Genomic DNA, 17,371 nt, shown 5'->3' with positions numbered 1-17,371 from the left:
CTGTCTGTGGCGTCTCCAGACACGACTGCACTGGTGACTGGGACTCACTTGGAAGCGGGACTCATCACTGAAGACAATTCTACTCGTCAGTCAGATTCCAGGCCGAATACATCACTGCAAAGGGGTTGTTGGTGGGCGGAGGTCAATGACAGTCGGTGCTAAGAATGCCCTGAGCTCAGCCCCCTTTCTGTGAGCCGCCTATTAACGGTCATTGTGGTCACCGAAGCACCAGATTGCACGTCGGATCGATGATGATGATTGCGCGGCTTTGAGTGTCTCTCTGACGACTGTTCGGCCCTCACGTTCTGTCGTCTCTCTAGGTCGACCGCCGCCTTCTGGACGCTGTGTTCTGTTGCGGTTCTCCCATTCCTGGCAACACCGTCGAACAGTGGCAGCGCACTTACTCAAATCTCGAGTGATTCGTCGACGATCCCAACTGGCTTCTTATAGCCCAACTACGTGTCTTCACTCAGATACTGAGACCTGCGCAAACTGCTCACGCGCCTGTCTGCGAGATATAATTACTGTCCATCTGAGTACACAGAATGAAATTCGCGAGCATTTTATGCCCTGGTATCGACATGCTCTTGTTTGTTAAGCTTGCCAACTGTACAGTGGAATTGTACTGCAGCGTCACACGTTCATCCATCTGCCGCCAAAGTTTACAATACCTGTGTAATTACCGCTTTGTGACCAATCTGCGTAACTCCTTCGTGGTGCGTCTTTTTTTGCCTTACAGTGTATATTAAAAAAATATACAGCCTAAGTCCATCTGGAAGCTCGTTGGAGTAATATGTTAAATTGGGAAGTAAGCAGATCAAGAAGTTTTCGAGGTTTCTGGTAGTAACATTTCGCATTTGTATATTGCTTAGGTCCTTATGTATTACATATAATAAAATATATAGTCTCTGATCTTCAGTATGCTCATTAGGGCAGGGTGTAAAAATCTGAAGCAAATTGGTCAAGAACTTGCCGAGACTTTTGCTAACAACGTTAAACAGCGACTTGTCTTTATATAGAAGAATAGATATAGACAAAGACATTATTACTAAAATACACCGAAGCACCGTAGAAACTGGTATAGACATGCATATTCAGATACAGACATATGTAAACAGGCAGAATACGGCGCTGCGGTCGGCAACGCCTATAGAAGACAACAAGTGTCTGGCGCTGTTACTTAGTTAGTTACGTGTTCCATTGATCAATAGCACGGAAAACCGTTATGATGTGGAACGTGTCAAATGCACAAGAAATGCGCACAGGAAACAAGGTTTTTTTTTAATTATAGTATTATACCTAAATATTTCTATTATTTATCCCATTCCCTTAAATGGCACAAAATGCATACATTATATCTCCAGATTTATTTACTCACATTCAAGAATTCATCTATGGTATATAAGGAGTTGTCAAGGAGGTATGATTTCAATTTGTTTTTGAAACTATTACTGCTGTCTGTGAGACATTTTATTTCATCTGGTAATTTATCAAAAAGTTTTATAGCAGCATATTTTACCCCTTTCTATGCCAAGGATAGGTTAAATAAAGGATAGTGTAGGTCTTTCTTTTTTCTGGTATTGTAATCATGAATGTCGCTGTTGATTAATCCAGTAACTACTTTCTTTTGAGCAGTGAATACCTTTTGCCTAAGTGTTGAGTTGCCCCAGAATATTATTCCGTATGACATCAGAGAGTGGAAGTATGCAAAGTATTTTAGCTTACTAATTTCTACATCCTCATAATTGACAATTATTCTGATGCAAAAGTTGGTGAACCTAGTCGCTTTAGGAGATCCAAAATATGAATTTTCCAATTAAGATTCTCATCTATATGTACACCCAAAAACTTAGTATGCTCTACCCTGGCTACTGACTTCTTTTGATGTGTTATGTTTAATGAAGGAATTATACTTTTTGCAGCAGAAAATTGGATGTGCTGTGTTTTTTCAAAGTTCAGAGCAAGCCCATTCGCAGAGAACCAATTAATAACTATTCCAAAGACCTTATTTGTATCATTTTCTACCGGACTTCCTTTTACTGGATTAATAATTATGCTTGTATCATCAGCAAACGGTGTCAGTTCAGCATCTTGTTTCACATATATCTAGAACAGGAGGGGACCAATGATCGAACCATGGGGAACACCTAATGTAATTTCACCCCAGTTAGATGAAGTGGCAAACTCCTTTGAATCACTGGAAGCATATAAAGAAACATTTTGCCTCCCGTTCCGCAGATATGACTTAAACCTCATATGCTGTTCCATTTATACCTTAGAATTGCAATTTCTCTAACATAATGTCATGGTTCACACAATCAAATGCTTTGGATAAGTCACAGAATATTCCTACTGGTGACATTTTACTGTTTATAGACTCTATTATGTGGACAGTGAAATTGTATATTGCTGTCTCAGTGGAACAGCATTTCTGAAATCCAAACTGTGATTTACTAAGTACCCCATTACTGTTGAGATGGCTAACCACTCTTGAGTACATTACTTTCTCAAAGATTTTTGAAAATTCTGTAAGCAAGGATACTGGACGGTAATTATTGACATGTGTGGTTTCTCCCTTTTTGTAGAGAGGCCTGACAATGGCATATTTTAACCTGTCTGGAAAAATACTCTGAGTCAGTGATGCATTACATATGTGACTCAAAACATCAGATGTAATTGCTCTACTTCGTTTTAATAACTTGTTAGAGATGTCATCTACTCCAACAGAACATTTATTTTTCAAAGATCTAATAATTTTCCTTATTTCGCAAGAGTTGTTAGATGAAACTTAATCTGACTAAAATTCTTCAAAACTGTCTCTTCCATGTACTGCCTGGCTTTTTCTTTTGAACGATTGTCACCAATTTTTTCTCCTACATTTAAGAAGTGATTGTTAAATACATTGGCTACCTTTGTACTGTGGGTTAAGATGGTCTCATTCTCTTTAACAGTAATACTACCTACCCCAGTGGTTACTTTTCCCGTCTCCCTTCTAACAACATTCCATATTGATTTGATTTTATTGCTGGAGTTGTTAATTTCTTCTCTAACATACATATTCCTTGATTTACGTACAACTTTTCTCAGTGTGTTACAATAATTTTTATAGTGTAAAACTACTTCTGGATCTTTACTAGTTCTTGCTGTCTCATACAGTTTTCTTTTTCATTCTGAAGACACTGTAATACCTGTAGTAATCCAAGGTTTCTTTGAAAAGTTTGTGGTGTTACATTTAGTAATTTTCTTTGAAAAACAATGTTCAAAAAGGGATATAAATTTATCAATAAATGTGCTGGATTTATCATTAGCATTTGGCTCATTATATACATCTTCCCAGTTTACATTTCCTAAACTTTCTCTGAAGTGATCTATAGATACCGGGTTGAGCACGCTCACACTTTTACTTAAAGGTTTCTGAAGTGTACACCCTATTAGGTTTTGTAAGTTAATGAGTTGTGCATCATGGTCAGATAATCCATTTACCATGAGGAAAACATGTGTTTGTTCTACATACTCTTGCTGTACAAATACATTATCTATTACAGTACTACTGTCCTGAGCTATACGTGTAGGGAAATTCATCACTGATTCGAAGTTATATATTGTTAACACTTCTAGTCCACTTTTCCTATCAGAATTGCTTAGAAAGTTAACATTGAAATCACCACAGATTAATAACTTCTTCTTTTTGTCTGATAGACAGTATAATAGGGAGTCAAACTTTTTTATGAATAGCTCCCAATTTCCTAGTGGAGACCTGTACACTTTTGCTAATATCAACCTAACATTAGCTAGCTGAAGTTCACATGCACAAACCTCAAAGTGCTGATCAACACAAAATTTGCTTACTTCAACAGTTCTGTATTTATACGCTTGTTTTATCAAAATGGCAACTCCTCCTTTATCCGTACTAGATCTACAAGTGTAAGATGCTAAATTATACCCGTGTATACTGTTGTTACTTGGGTTACTGCTGCTACAATGGGAGACTGTAAAGATTTAAGTGAGTCTGAACGTTGTGTTACAGTCGGCGCACGAGCGACGGGACACAACATCTCCAAGGTACCGATAAAGTGGGAATTTTCCCGTACGACCATTTCACGAGTGTACCGTGAATGTTAGGAATCCGGTAAAATATCAAATCTCCGACATGGATGCTGCCGGAAAAAGATTCTTCAAGAACGGGAACGACGACGACTGAAAGGAATCGTTCAACGTGATAGAAGTGCAACCCTTCCGGAAATTGCTGCAGATTTCAATACTGGGCCATCAACAAGTGTCAGCGTGCGAACCATTCAAAGAGACATCATTGAAGGCCCACTCGTGTACCCTTGATGATTGCACGACACAAAGCTTTACGCCTCGCTTGGGCCCGTCAACACCGACACTGGACTGTTGATGACTAGAAACATGTTGCCTGGTCGGATGAGTCTCGTTTCAAATTGTAGAGAGCGGATGGACGTGTACGGTTAGGGACACACCCTCATGAATCCATGGACCCTGCATATCAGCAAGGGTCTGTTCAAGCTGGTGGAGGCTCTGTAATGGTGTGGAGCATGTGCGGTTGGAGTAATATGGGACCCCCTGATACGTCTAGATATGACTCTGACAGGTGACACGCACGTAAGCATCTTGTCTTATCACCTGCATCCATTCATGTGATTTGTGCGTTCCAAGGAAATAGGGGAATTCCAGCAGGACAATGCGACACTCCACACGTCCAGAATTGCTACAGAGTGGCTCCAGGAAACTTACGCTGTTTTCTGTGAAATGAGTTTGTTCAATTTGTGGACGTTATTTTTAATTTTAGCGTGAAAGTTGCAGTTCATAATTTTTGTAGTTTATTTTATGAAATGACTGTAGGCTTGATTTGTAGATGTTAATTTTGGTTTAGCTGACAGGTCGAGATGCATTTAACGCCAGCTGAAGTCCACAGATTGACACTGAACATAGACTGTCTCACTAAAGAGCTCTAGTCAGTGTACAAGTGTACACGTGTATCGGCAAAATAGAGTAAATCGAGCTTTTAAATGTGGCATGTCTTCATTTGTTCTATACAATGTATAACAGTATTTCTTGCGGAAATATTACTTCTCATTTGTTCTATTTATCTGACAGATTCAGACGGTAGTCATAACCGAAACGCACTAACGTGTGTATTTTTTACAAAAAATAGATGTAAATAGCAATTAACACAGTCAATTATACTGACCAGGGATAATGATCGCAGACTTGTACAATGATTCATGTCATTAATAGACAAAATTTCTCCTTCACAGTTCCTTCTTTTCCATAGAAGCATTTCTTTTTTTGTAAGGTGTAAAATATGCATGGTAGAAATTAGTAACACTGTACAGCATTTTTTTAAAAATGTAACTGGTCAGCACGTACTCATGCAGATTGACAATTATTGAACTATATGAAAAGAAACGTGAATTAGTTACAAACTACGACGTGCACAGACTTTATTCAACATGTAAACGTCGCTACAAATATTCGGATTTAGATTAGGACATGTATGATATGCCTGCTATCATTGGAGCTGATGTGGCGCAGACGAAAAGCGAAATTCCACATGGCAGGCTGAAGTGTCGGAACATCGATGCTGTCGATGACATCCTCAATGGTTGTTTTAAGCTAAGCAATGATTTTGGGTTTACTGCTGTACATCCTGTCTTTAATAAACACCAAAAAAAGGAGTCGCATGTGTTCAGATCCGAAGAATATGGCGGCCAATCGAGGCCCATGCCAGTGGCCTCTCGGTATTCCAGAGCCAGAATGCGATACCCAAAGTGCTCCTCCAAGACATCAAATACTCTCCTGCTTCGGTGGGGTCGAGCTCCGTCTTGCATTTTGTCGAAATCAGGATCACTTTGGATAATGGGATGAAATCATCTTCCAAAGCCTTCACGTACCATTCGGTGCTCACAGTGCCATCAAGGAATAATGCACCGATTATTCCGTGACTGGGCATTGCACACCATATAGTCACCCGTAGCGGGTGAAGAGTCTTCTTGCTCGCGAAATGCGGATTCTCAGTCCCCTAAATGCGCCAATTTTGTTTATTGACGAACCCACCCCAAAAAATTGGGCTTATTCGCTTAAACTAAACCATATTCACATACTAATTCCCATCACGCCCCGCGGCCAACCACTCAGTTTGAATGTCCTAACGCAAACCGTTCAGAAGTTATGGCGACTTTATTTCATATACGCTGAAGAGCCAAAGTAAATGGTACCCCCGCTTAATATCGTGTAGGCCCCCCGCGAGCACGCGGAAGTGCCGCAACACGACGTGGCATGTACTCGACTAATATCTGAAGTAGTGCTGGAGGGAATTGACAATATCAATCGTGCAGAGCTGTCCATAAATCGGTAAGAGTACGAGGGGGTGGAGATCTCTTGTGAACAGCGCGTTTCAAGGCACCCCAAATATCCTCTACAACGTTCATGTATGGGGAGTTTGGTGGCCAGCTGAAGCGTTTAAACTTAGAAGTGTGTTCCTGGAGCAACTCTGTAGCAATTCTGGACGTGTGGGGTGTCGCATTGTTATGCTGGAATTCCCCAATTTTCTCGGAACGCACAATGCACATGAATGGATGCAGGTTATCAGACAAGATGCTTACGTGCGTGTCACCTGTCAGAGTCATATCTAGACGTATCAGGGGGTCCCATAAAACTCCAATCGCACACGCTCCACACCTTTAACAGCCTCCATCAGCTCGAGCAGTCCCTTGCTAACATGCAAGGTCCGTGGGTTCATGAGGTTGTCTCCATTCCCGTACACGTCCATCCCCTCGTTACAATTTGAAACGACACTCGTCTGACCAGACAACATGTTTCCAGTCATCAACAGTCCAATGTCGGTGTTGGCAGGCCCAGGCGAGGCGTAAAGCTTTGTGTCGTGCAATCATCAAGGGTACACGAGTGGGTCTTCCGTTCCGAAAGCCCATATCGATGATGTTTCGTTGAATGGTTCGCACACCGACACTTGTTGAAGGCCAAGCATTGAAATCTGCAGCAGTTTGCGGAAGTGTTGCACTTCTGTCACGTTGAATGATTCTCTTCAGTCGTCGTTGGTCCCGTTCTTGCAGGATCTTTCTCCGGCCGCAGCGATGTCGGAGGTTTGATGTTTTACCGGATGCCTGATATTCACGGTACACTCGTGAAATGGTTTCATGGGGAAATCCCTGCTTCATCGCTACCTCGGAGATGCTATGTCCCATCGCTCCTGCACCTGACTATAACACTAAGTTCAAACTTAGTTAAATCTCGATAACCTGCCATTGTAGCAGCAGTAACCGATCTAACAACAACGCCAGGCACTTGTTGTCTTATACAAGCGTTGCCAACTGCAGCGCAGTATTCTGCCTATTTACATATCTCTGTACTTGAATACGCATGCCTATACCAGTTTCTTTGGATCTACAATGTAGTTCACTCTGTATTTACATGTTGTTGTTGTTGTGGTCTTCTGTACTGAGACTGGTTTGATGCAGCTCTCCATGCTACTCTATCCTGTGCAAGCTTCTTCATCTCCCAGTACCTACTGCAACCTACATCCTTCTGAATCTGCTTAGTGTATTCATCTCTTGGTCTCCCTTTCGATTTTTGCCCTCCACGCTGCCCTCCAATACTAAATTGGTGATCCCTGGATGTCTCAGAACATGTCCTACCAACCGATCCCTTCTTCTAGTAAAGTTGTGCCACAAGCTCCTCTTCTCCCCAATTCTATTCAATACATCCTCATTAGTTATGTGATCTACCCATCTAATCTTCAGCATTCTTCTGTAGCACCACATTTCGAAAGCTTCTATTCTCTTCTTGTCTAAACCATTTATCGTCCATGTTTCACTTCCATAAATGGCTACACTCCATACAAATACTTTCAGAAACGACTTCCTGACACTTAAATCTATACTCGATGTTAACAAATTTCTCTTCTTCAGAAACGCTTTCCTTGCCATTGCCAGTCTACGTTTTATATCCTGCCTACTTCGACTATCATCAGTTATTTTGCTCCCCAAATAGCAAAACTTCTTTACTACTTTAAGTGTCTCATTTCCTAATCTAATTCCCTCAGCATCACCCGACTTAATTCGACTACATTCCATTATCCTCGTTTTGCTTTTGTTGGTGTTCATCTTATACCCTCCTTTCAAGACACTGTTCATTCAGTTCAACTGCTCTTCCAAGTCCTTTGATGTGTCTTTGATGTGATCGGCGAACCTCAAAGTTTTATTTCTTCTCCATGGATTTTAATACCTACTTGGAATTTTTCTTTTGTTTCCTTTACTGCTTGCTCAGTATAGAGACTGAATAACATCGGGCAGAGGCTACAACCCTGTCTCACTCCCTTCCCAACCACTGCTTCCCTTTGATGTACCTCGACTCTCAGAACTGCCATCTGGTTTCTGTACAAATTGTAAATACCTTTCCGCTCCCTGTATTTTACCCCTGCCACCTTCAGAATTTTAAAGAGAGTATTCCAGTCAACGTTGTCAAAAGCTTTCTCTAAGTCTACAAATGCTAGAAACGTAGGTTTGTATTTACATATCAAAATGTAATATGAATGTAAAATGAGGCGTTCCACATAATTATGAGTAACTCACTATACAAATGACGCACGGAACATGAAACTAACTGACTGCTTTGAGTGAATCAGTGCATTCCTCAATTCCGGTGTCGAATACCTCCATCAAACAGCCGTTTACCGCAAGTCTCTAGACGAACGGAAGGCTCCAAATGATTGGAAAAGAGCACAGGTAGTCCCAGTCTTCAAGAAGGGTCGTCGAGCAGATGCGCAAAACTATGAACCTATAACTCTGACGTCGATCTGTTGTAGAATTTTAGAACATATTTTTTGCTCACGTATCATATCGTTTCTGGAAACCCAGAATCTACTCTGTAGGAATCATCATGGATTCCGGAAACAGCGATCGTGTGAGACCCAACTCGCTTTATTTGTTCATGAGACCCAGAAAATATTAGATACAGGCTCCCAGGTAGATGCTATTTTCCTTGACTTCCGGAAGGCGTTCGATACAGTTCCGCACTGTCGTTTGATAAACAAAGTAAGAGCCTACGGAATATCAGACCAGCTGTGTGGCTGGATTGAAGAGTTTTTAGCAAACAGAACACAGCATGTTGTTCTCAATGGAGGGACGTCTGCCGACGTTAAAGTAACATCTGGCGTAACACAGGGGAGTGTTACGGGACCATTGTATTTCACAATATATATATATATATAAATGACCTAGTAGATAGTGTCGGAAGCTCCGTGTGGCTTTTCGCGGATGATGCTGTAGTATACAGAGAAGTTGCAGCATTAGAAAATTGTAGCGAAATGCAGGAAGATCTGCAGCGGATAGGCACTTGGTGCAGGGAGTGGCAACTGTCCCTTAACATAGACAAATGTAATGTATTGCGAATACATAGAAAGAAGGATCCTTTATTGTATGATTATACGATAGCGGAACAAACACTGGTAGCAGTTACTTCTGTAAAATATCTGGGAGTATGCGTGCGGAACGATTTGAAGTGGAATGATCATAAAAAATTAAATGTTGGTAAGGTGGGTACCAGGTTGAGATTCATTGGGAGAGTCCTTATAAAATGTAGTCCATCAACAAAGGAGGTGGCTTACAAAACACTCGCTCGACCTATACTTGAGTATTGCTCATCAGTGTGGGATCCGTACCAGGTCGGGTTGACGGAGGAGATAGAGAAGATCCAAGGAAGAGCGGCGCGTTTCGTCATAGGGTTATTTGGTAAGCGTGATAGCGTTACGGAGATGTTTAGCAAACTCCAGTGGTAGAGTCTGCAAGAGAGGCGCTCTGCATCGCGGTGTTTCTTGCTGCCCAGGTTTCGAGAGGGTCCGTTTCCGGATGAGGTATCGAATATATTGCTTCCGCCTACTTATACCTCCCGAGGAGATCACGAATGTAAAATTAGAGATATTCGAGCGCGCTCGGAGACTTTCCGGCAGTCGTTCTTCCCGCGAACCATACGCGACTGGAACCGGAAAGGGAGGTAGTGACAGTGGCACGTAAAGTGCCCTCCGCCACACACCGTTGGGTGGCTTGCGGAGTATAAATGTAGATGTAGATGAAGTAGTGGCGGTCAAGGTGCGCACTCACGGTGTGGTTGTTGGTGACGTCGAGCACGCCGGCGCTGAGCAGCCCCGGGCCGCGGGCGACGAGCGCGGGCACGTAGTAGGGCGTGTCCCTCTGCGCCACCAGCAGGCGCGCCCTCACCGCCTCGGCGAAGTGCGCCGACTCCGTGCTGACGAACGGCTGCACGCCCAGCACCAGGCCGAAGCCGCGCCGCTGCAGGATGTCGAACGTCTCCTCCCACGTCGCGAACCGCTCCGCGTCCAGCTCCAGGTCACCTGACCACCGTACGCGACGTCTCAGCACACTGACAAAAGGCTCTGAGCACTATTGAACTTAACTTCTTAGGTCATCAGTCCACTAGAACTACTTAAACCTAACTAAACTAAGAACATCACACACATCCGTGCCCGAGGCAGGATTCGAACCTGCGACCGTAGCGGTCGAGTGGTTCCAGACAGAAGCGCCTAGAACCGCTCGGTCACAGCGGCCGGCCCTCTTGCGAAGGAAACTATGGTTGAAGGTTAGAGAGTGTGTGAGCTGAGTGGTAATGCTAATCATATGGTACTAAAAACGCTTAATACTGTGCGAGATAGCACCGATGGTGTAGGGGTAGCGTCTTTGATTAGTAATCAACTCCGGCTCCACTCAAATTTTAATAAAAATCATCAGCAATGGTGGCCGAAGACTTCCGGTGTAAGAAGTCACCTTCAATCAGCCAACGGCCTTGTCAAAGAGAGTGGGGGAACGCACAGAAGTTCAGGGCACTCTTTTGTCCTTGGGTTGGGGAACTGCCCCTAAAGGGCGGGAGAATCAGCAATGTTCAACGCCATGAGGATGCATAAAGCAGTGGAAACTACTGCATTAAAGACACAATGTGTATTCACGGATGATGTTGCTTCTCATTGAAAAGCGTCATGGTGATCTCTCCACTAGAAAAAGATTGGTGACTAGTCCGTCATTCGGATCTCCGGGAGGAGTCTGCCAAGGGGCCGATGACCATGAGGAGAAGATTGAATAACCAACGAAAGTATAACGTTCTACGAGTGGGGTCGTGGAATGTCAGAAGTCTGAACGTGGAAGGGAAAGCAGAAAATCTGAGATGGGAAACGCAAAGGTTCAATCTTAGATATAGCAGCCATTAGTGGCTCAAATGGCTCTGAGCACTATGGGACTTAACAGCTGTGGTCATCAGTCCCCTAGAACTTAGAACTAATTAATCCTAACTAATCTAAGGACATCACACACATCCATGCCCGTGGCAGGATTCGAACCTGCGACCGTAGCAAGTCATTAGTGAAATGAAAAGGAAAGAAGACAAGGATTTTTGTTCAGATGAGTGTAGGGTAATATCAATAGCACCAGAAAAGGGTATAACGGGAGTAGGACTCGTTTTGAATAGGAAGGTAGGGCTGAGAGTGAGTTACTTTGAACAGTTCAGTGATAGGGTGGTTGTCATCACAGTCGACAGCAAACCAAAACCGACAACGATAGCTCAGGTATACGCGACGACGTCGCAAGCCGAAAATGAATAGAGAAAGTATGCGAGAATACTGAACGTGTAATTCAGTGCGCAAAGGGATATCTAATAGGCAAGAGGGATTGGAATGATGATGTAAGGGAAGGGGTAGCAGAAATGGTTACGGAATAATATGGGCTTGGTACTAGGATTGGGAGAGGAGAAAGAGTGAGTTGTGCAATAAATTTCAGCTAGTAAGAGCGAAAACTCTATTCAAGAATCACAAGAGGAATAGGTATACTTCGAAATGGCTGTGATATACGGGAAGATTTCAGCTGGATTTCAATTACATCATGGTCAGGCGGAGATTTCGGAATCAGATACTGGATTGTAAGACGTACCCAGCAGCAGATAAAGGCTCAAATCACAAGATTAGGCCGAAGTTTAAGAGATTAGTCAAGAAGAATCAATGCACAACGAAGGGGGATGTGGAAGTACTAAGTAATGAAGAGAAGCGCTTGAAATTCTCTAACACTATAGATACTGCGATAATGAAGAGCTCAGTAGGCTGTACAGTTGAAGAGGAATTGTCATCTCTAAAAAGGGCTATAATAGAAATTGGGAAGGAAAACATAGGTGCGAAGAAGGTAACTGCGAAGAAACCATGGGTGACAAAGAAATACTTCAACTGATCGAGGAAAGGAGGAAGTACAAAAATGTTCCGGGTAACTCAGGAATACAGAAATACAAGTTCAAATGGTTCAAATGGCTCTGAGCACTATGGGACTCAACATCTGAGGTCATCAGTCCCCTAGAACTTAGAACTACTTAAACCTAACTAACCTAAGGATATCACACACATCCATGCCCGAGGCAGGATTCGAACCTGCGACCGTAGCAGCAGCGCGGTTCCGGACTGAAGCGCCTAGAACCGCTCGGCCACTTAGGCCGGCCACACTGACACGTCTCACGTTACACTGACAGAAATGACCTCGACCGAACGCTACCCCACTGATACTCCAGTATTTCCGTACCTCTGGGATCCACTTGCAACATAACCTACCAGTACTGGTGGCGGTGGTGGTAAAAGTCTACCTATATAGGTAGATTACCGTCGCGTTGACATGTCCTACCGCTACTGCAAGCTACCGTCTGTAGTAAATGGTTTCTTAAATTCGTGTGGTCCACGAAACTACTGGCCCCTGCGAGTTATTGCTGGGTATTAATAATTTCTAGCGGAAGGTTTTAACGAACCGGTAGAAATTTGAATGCAACGGATAACGCATTTTTTTTTTGAACCACTACAGAAGGCACCTATACAGGGCTTAATAGGCAGTATATAGCTTTTATTTACTTTCATGACCCAGAATTCGACTGTGGTACTGACTGCCACTCATTCTTTATGATGGAAGGAGTAAATAATCAGTCGATGGTAGAGATTAATTGATATTTATTCAGTACCGATGGTATTTCAACAACAAGTCATGTTTCTCTTGCAATGTACATCATCAAAACCGGTCTCTAGTTAACGTGGTTCAGTTTCGCCATGTAATTATGGAATGGGACAGAGGAGCGCAGACCTGGCTTCAATGTAATTCTATACAACCGCACAATTATACCTAAACCCTCGGTTATTACATTCAGTTGCTATAGATTACTCAGAACAAGTTACGCAAAGACAATACAAGCAAAACTAGGTCAGGGTGGAAGAGTATTTCGCAAATCTTTATCAAATCGGTGGGCATTAAAATCCGATACTTTTCCTAGTGGCACGAGTATTTTACGTAACGCACAAAATCGCCAATAAATCAAATCGTTATGGGGGTGCACAAGAAACATCAGTTCAGTGCTGTTCAACCCACATGGCCAAGTTTCAGTAGCCAACAGAAACCCAGAAAAAATATGGACACACACGATTATTCCTTCCCTATTTTACACTCGCTCACTTTTGTATGATTATTCATCGTGTACAATATATTTTCAGACCGAGACTACAATTTATCAATGCGGCGATGCTCCAACCGACCACGTGGCGCGAAAGCAAGTTCACAAAGAAAACATATGGAAAATAAATAAAAATCCCCAAAATATTACTGTAAATGGAAGAGCAGATTAAAATACATTGAATGAGTGAATTTCCGTTAAGCACAGAGCAATAACGTGTCCGTGAGCTTAAGGCACATGGTGTGTTGCCTGAACAAGGCACTAACGCAAGGTCTACTGAAATTCGAGTAAATTAAGAAAATCAATTCCCTTATGGGGTTCAGTGGTAATTTCGCACCTGATTTCAACATATGGACTTCATTACAGAGCAGATTTCAGACAATCTAATACCTATGTTAACATTACCAAAACGAGAGCTGCGTCTCCATGTCTGTCCAGCACCACGATCCAGGAACAAGTGCTCTTCCAACCGAATTCGCCTAACCGTTCCGCTTACAAAACGTGGTGGGGTGGCGCGCCTGCCTGACAGAGCCAATTCGCGCGCCTACGTTTCATCTTTGCCCTGACCTCCAAACTTGGTCTCTGCTAAACTTGTTCACGCTTGGGGGTTGGTACTACTCTACCCCAGAACGACCATTCATGCAGTGCTACAATCTGTGCCTAAAGCTTTCTGCTAGTTCGCACACTCACTCATTTATACCGTCCAGGCCGCACAAAGGAAAGGAAAATGGGAAACGTGGTACACAACAGAAAAAATTCAATAAATAACACTGTTTAGTCCATTCTCTACTTTTGGACACCAGCTGAGGTATCACCTGCAAGAGAAGAAACTAATAATTTCTGCGTGGTAGCAATTTAATAAAACATTGGAACGGTACAACAAGTTCCGTTTCACACTGAACAGTATTACATCCCTGTGCGAGCTTACTTTTAAGGGTTTCCACTACAGAAAAACATTACGGTTTTAGGAAAAGAATAGTGTGGCCACAACCTGGCTATTGGCTGTGTTTTACCTTTTAGAGGACATGCGCGCACAACCTGTCTCCATCTTTGGGGTTTTGAGAAAGGTCGAATCATTGGCATGAGCGACGTGGGAGCATCGTGCCGACAAATCGCGCAGACAGTAGGAAGAATGGTGACGAGATGCGCTATGGACAACACGAGGCGTAGCGCCATATACCGATCCTGCCTTGGAGGCGGCTAAGTGGGAGATGTGTCTCAGAGCTGGATAGCGACACGCACGTAGTCTATGTATCAGCCAATAGAGGGCAGTATTGGATAGGGGACTGTGATTTAGTTTCGATTGTGCCCACTAGAGTGCACTAAAGTAATAGAATGTTTTTCATAAACTGTTCTAGTATTTTCATAAAGTGTTATTATGTCTTTTTGTGTGTGTAAAATGTTATAAATATGTTTTAGCAGTATGAATGATGCGTGAATGTAGTTTAATGTTAAAATGAAGATAATTGTTCAACGAGTTATGTAGTGGGATTTAGTGTGGGAACATTTCGAAGAAGTATGGATGTGGACAAAGGGGATTTTTGTAGAATAGATTTGTAAAGTAAGTTAATGGCAAAGGGAAAGTTAATTCAGGTATAAACAACAATAGTAAATAACTTTATGCATAAACAAAACTTCAGCACATCGGTAAAATGTGCAGTCGTTACGTTTACTATTTTGCGATTGGTTATTGATGAAAAGCGCGGACTGACGCGGGAGAATGTTGTTTTGCTATTGGCTGTTGAGTAAACTGACCAATGGTAAAGCAATATTCTTCGCGCGCCTTTCTCTGCTGGTAGAGAAGGCGTGTAGTAGTAGTTCCGATGGAAATGATAAGTTTCCGGATCTAACAGTGTTTCATACATCGAAAGTGTCGTAAAGTGACGGCGTAATTATTCCGATGGGTGTGTAGAAATTCGGAATTTTTAAGTGTATTTTGTGACGAAAAAAGACGTAAATTCCGCGTGGCGTATTGAGCAGGCCGGTGGCTAAAAACTGTGACTGCATTAGGTACCGACAGACTTAATATTTGGCGAGCATTCTCAATCAGAAACAATCCATACTTTTGTAGATATTACGTTTTCGGGAAATGCAACACCATAAACTTGCTAACGTGAGTGAAAGGGGTAGTGAGTGACTGCGTTAAGACTAGCACGGGCTTGGCAGTGATACTTGTTCACCTAAGTTTCAGAATATATTAATTGAGGACAAAATTTCCAACCTTTCATTTCGTGCGAAAACTTCCTCCCGAAACGTAGATTAGTGACTTTAATTGCAGCCTGGTTCACGTCGAAGTACAGTAGGTGTCGCTCGGCTTCCCTACTGATGATATGCTAAGACAATGTTCACAGGTAGGTGTGGGTTCGTCGTAAAGGGACGGAAAGAACCGCGCCGCCGCAGACAGCCTTGCAAGAAGAGTAGCCTGAGGTCCTTCCAGAAGGACTACACCACGAGAAAGTTGAGGTATTACTCGATTGGCTCTGAGAAACAGACCGATGACAACAGCTGCAATCTGGGCAGAGGTTACAGACAGAGTGGCAGCATGGACTGTGGGCAAAAGATTTCTAGAAACTTGAGGTAAAACTTCGAATCGCCATCCGTTTTTTATTGCTAATACCACACCACAGATTGAAAGGTCACAGGCAGCAGCCGTTCTTGAGACTCATACATCTCCAACTTCAGGAATCACAGTGTGGAGAGCTATTGCATGTACCAACAGGACTGGTTTAGCAATTGCTGAAGGGAAGCTAGATTCAAATGGTTCAAATGCCTCTAAGCACTGTGGGACTTAACATCTGAGGTCATCAGTCCCCTAGACTTGGAACTACTTAAACCTAACAAACCTAAGGACATCACACACATCCATGGCCGAGGCAGGATTCGAACCTTCGACCGTAGCAGCCGCGTGGTTCCGGACTGAGGCGCCTAGAACCGCTCGGCCACTGCTGCCGGCCGAAGGTAAATGCCCGTCAGCGTTTGGAAAGAATAATATAAACCCTGCTGGTATCCTCTTCATAACCAAGGTACCAAATGGGATATTCTAGCACGATAATGCAAGACTCCACAACGCCCCCGCATCCTGAGAAATGTACATACCCTTGATTGGCGTGGTAATTGGCGATAGATGCAGGGGACATTCATTTTCGGGAATCGTTAGGGAATTCAATATTTCGACATTCACAGTGCCAAGAATGTTCTGAGACTACCAAATTTCAGGCATTACCTCCCACCACGGAAAACGCAGTGGCCGACGGCCTTCACTTAGCGACCGAGAGCAGTAACGTTTGCGTACAGTCGTTAGTGCTAATAGAAAAGCAACACTGCGCGAAATAACCGCAGAAATCAATGTGGGACGTACGAAGAACGTGTCCGTTAGGGCGTTAATGGAGTATGGCAGCAGACGACCAAAGCGACTTGCCTTAGCTAACAGCACGACATCGCCTGCAGCGCCTCTCCAGGGCTCGTCACCATATCGGTGGGATCCTGACCGTGGAACGTCGCAAGGAGAAGCTCCATGGCTCGGCGCACGGCGCTGCAGACTGAGCGACTACTTGCTGTGACCGAAACTCGTCAGAATCGTCTCAACGGCTTAACTAACAACAATAATGCTGCTTAAGCTTAGCTGAACATCAGTTACGAATGATTACTCAATTATACTAACCGATAAGGGCAGAGGCGTTTCTCAAAATCTCTGAATTATTTACCAATTTATCCGCACCCTTGCAATTGTCATATTTTTTTATCTACGATTTAACGCATTGAAAAAACATTTTAATTTCTTTCCCGGCCCTCATGATACACAGGGCAGCGCCGCTTAACAACAATAGGATCCTTTTTTTTACTGAAATTTATTGAC

General features: G+C 43.1%; 1 protein-coding gene across 1 annotated transcript in view; it reads right to left on the bottom strand.

Annotated features, from left to right (window-relative positions):
• Positions 1–17,371, bottom strand: part of LOC124621875 (myogenesis-regulating glycosidase) — a 247,832-nt gene that overhangs the window by 37,344 nt on the left and 193,117 nt on the right. Inside the window, exon 8 of the mRNA XM_047147340.1 lies at positions 10,140–10,390. Coding sequence (XP_047003296.1) covers positions 10,140–10,390 — 251 coding nt within the window. The remainder of the gene's footprint in view (positions 1–10,139; positions 10,391–17,371) is intronic.

This window comes from Schistocerca americana, chromosome 7 (assembly GCF_021461395.2).
Source record: "Schistocerca americana isolate TAMUIC-IGC-003095 chromosome 7, iqSchAmer2.1, whole genome shotgun sequence".
Lineage (NCBI taxonomy): Eukaryota > Metazoa > Arthropoda > Insecta > Orthoptera > Acrididae > Schistocerca > Schistocerca americana.
This window is presented reverse-complemented; position numbering and strand designations above follow the sequence as displayed.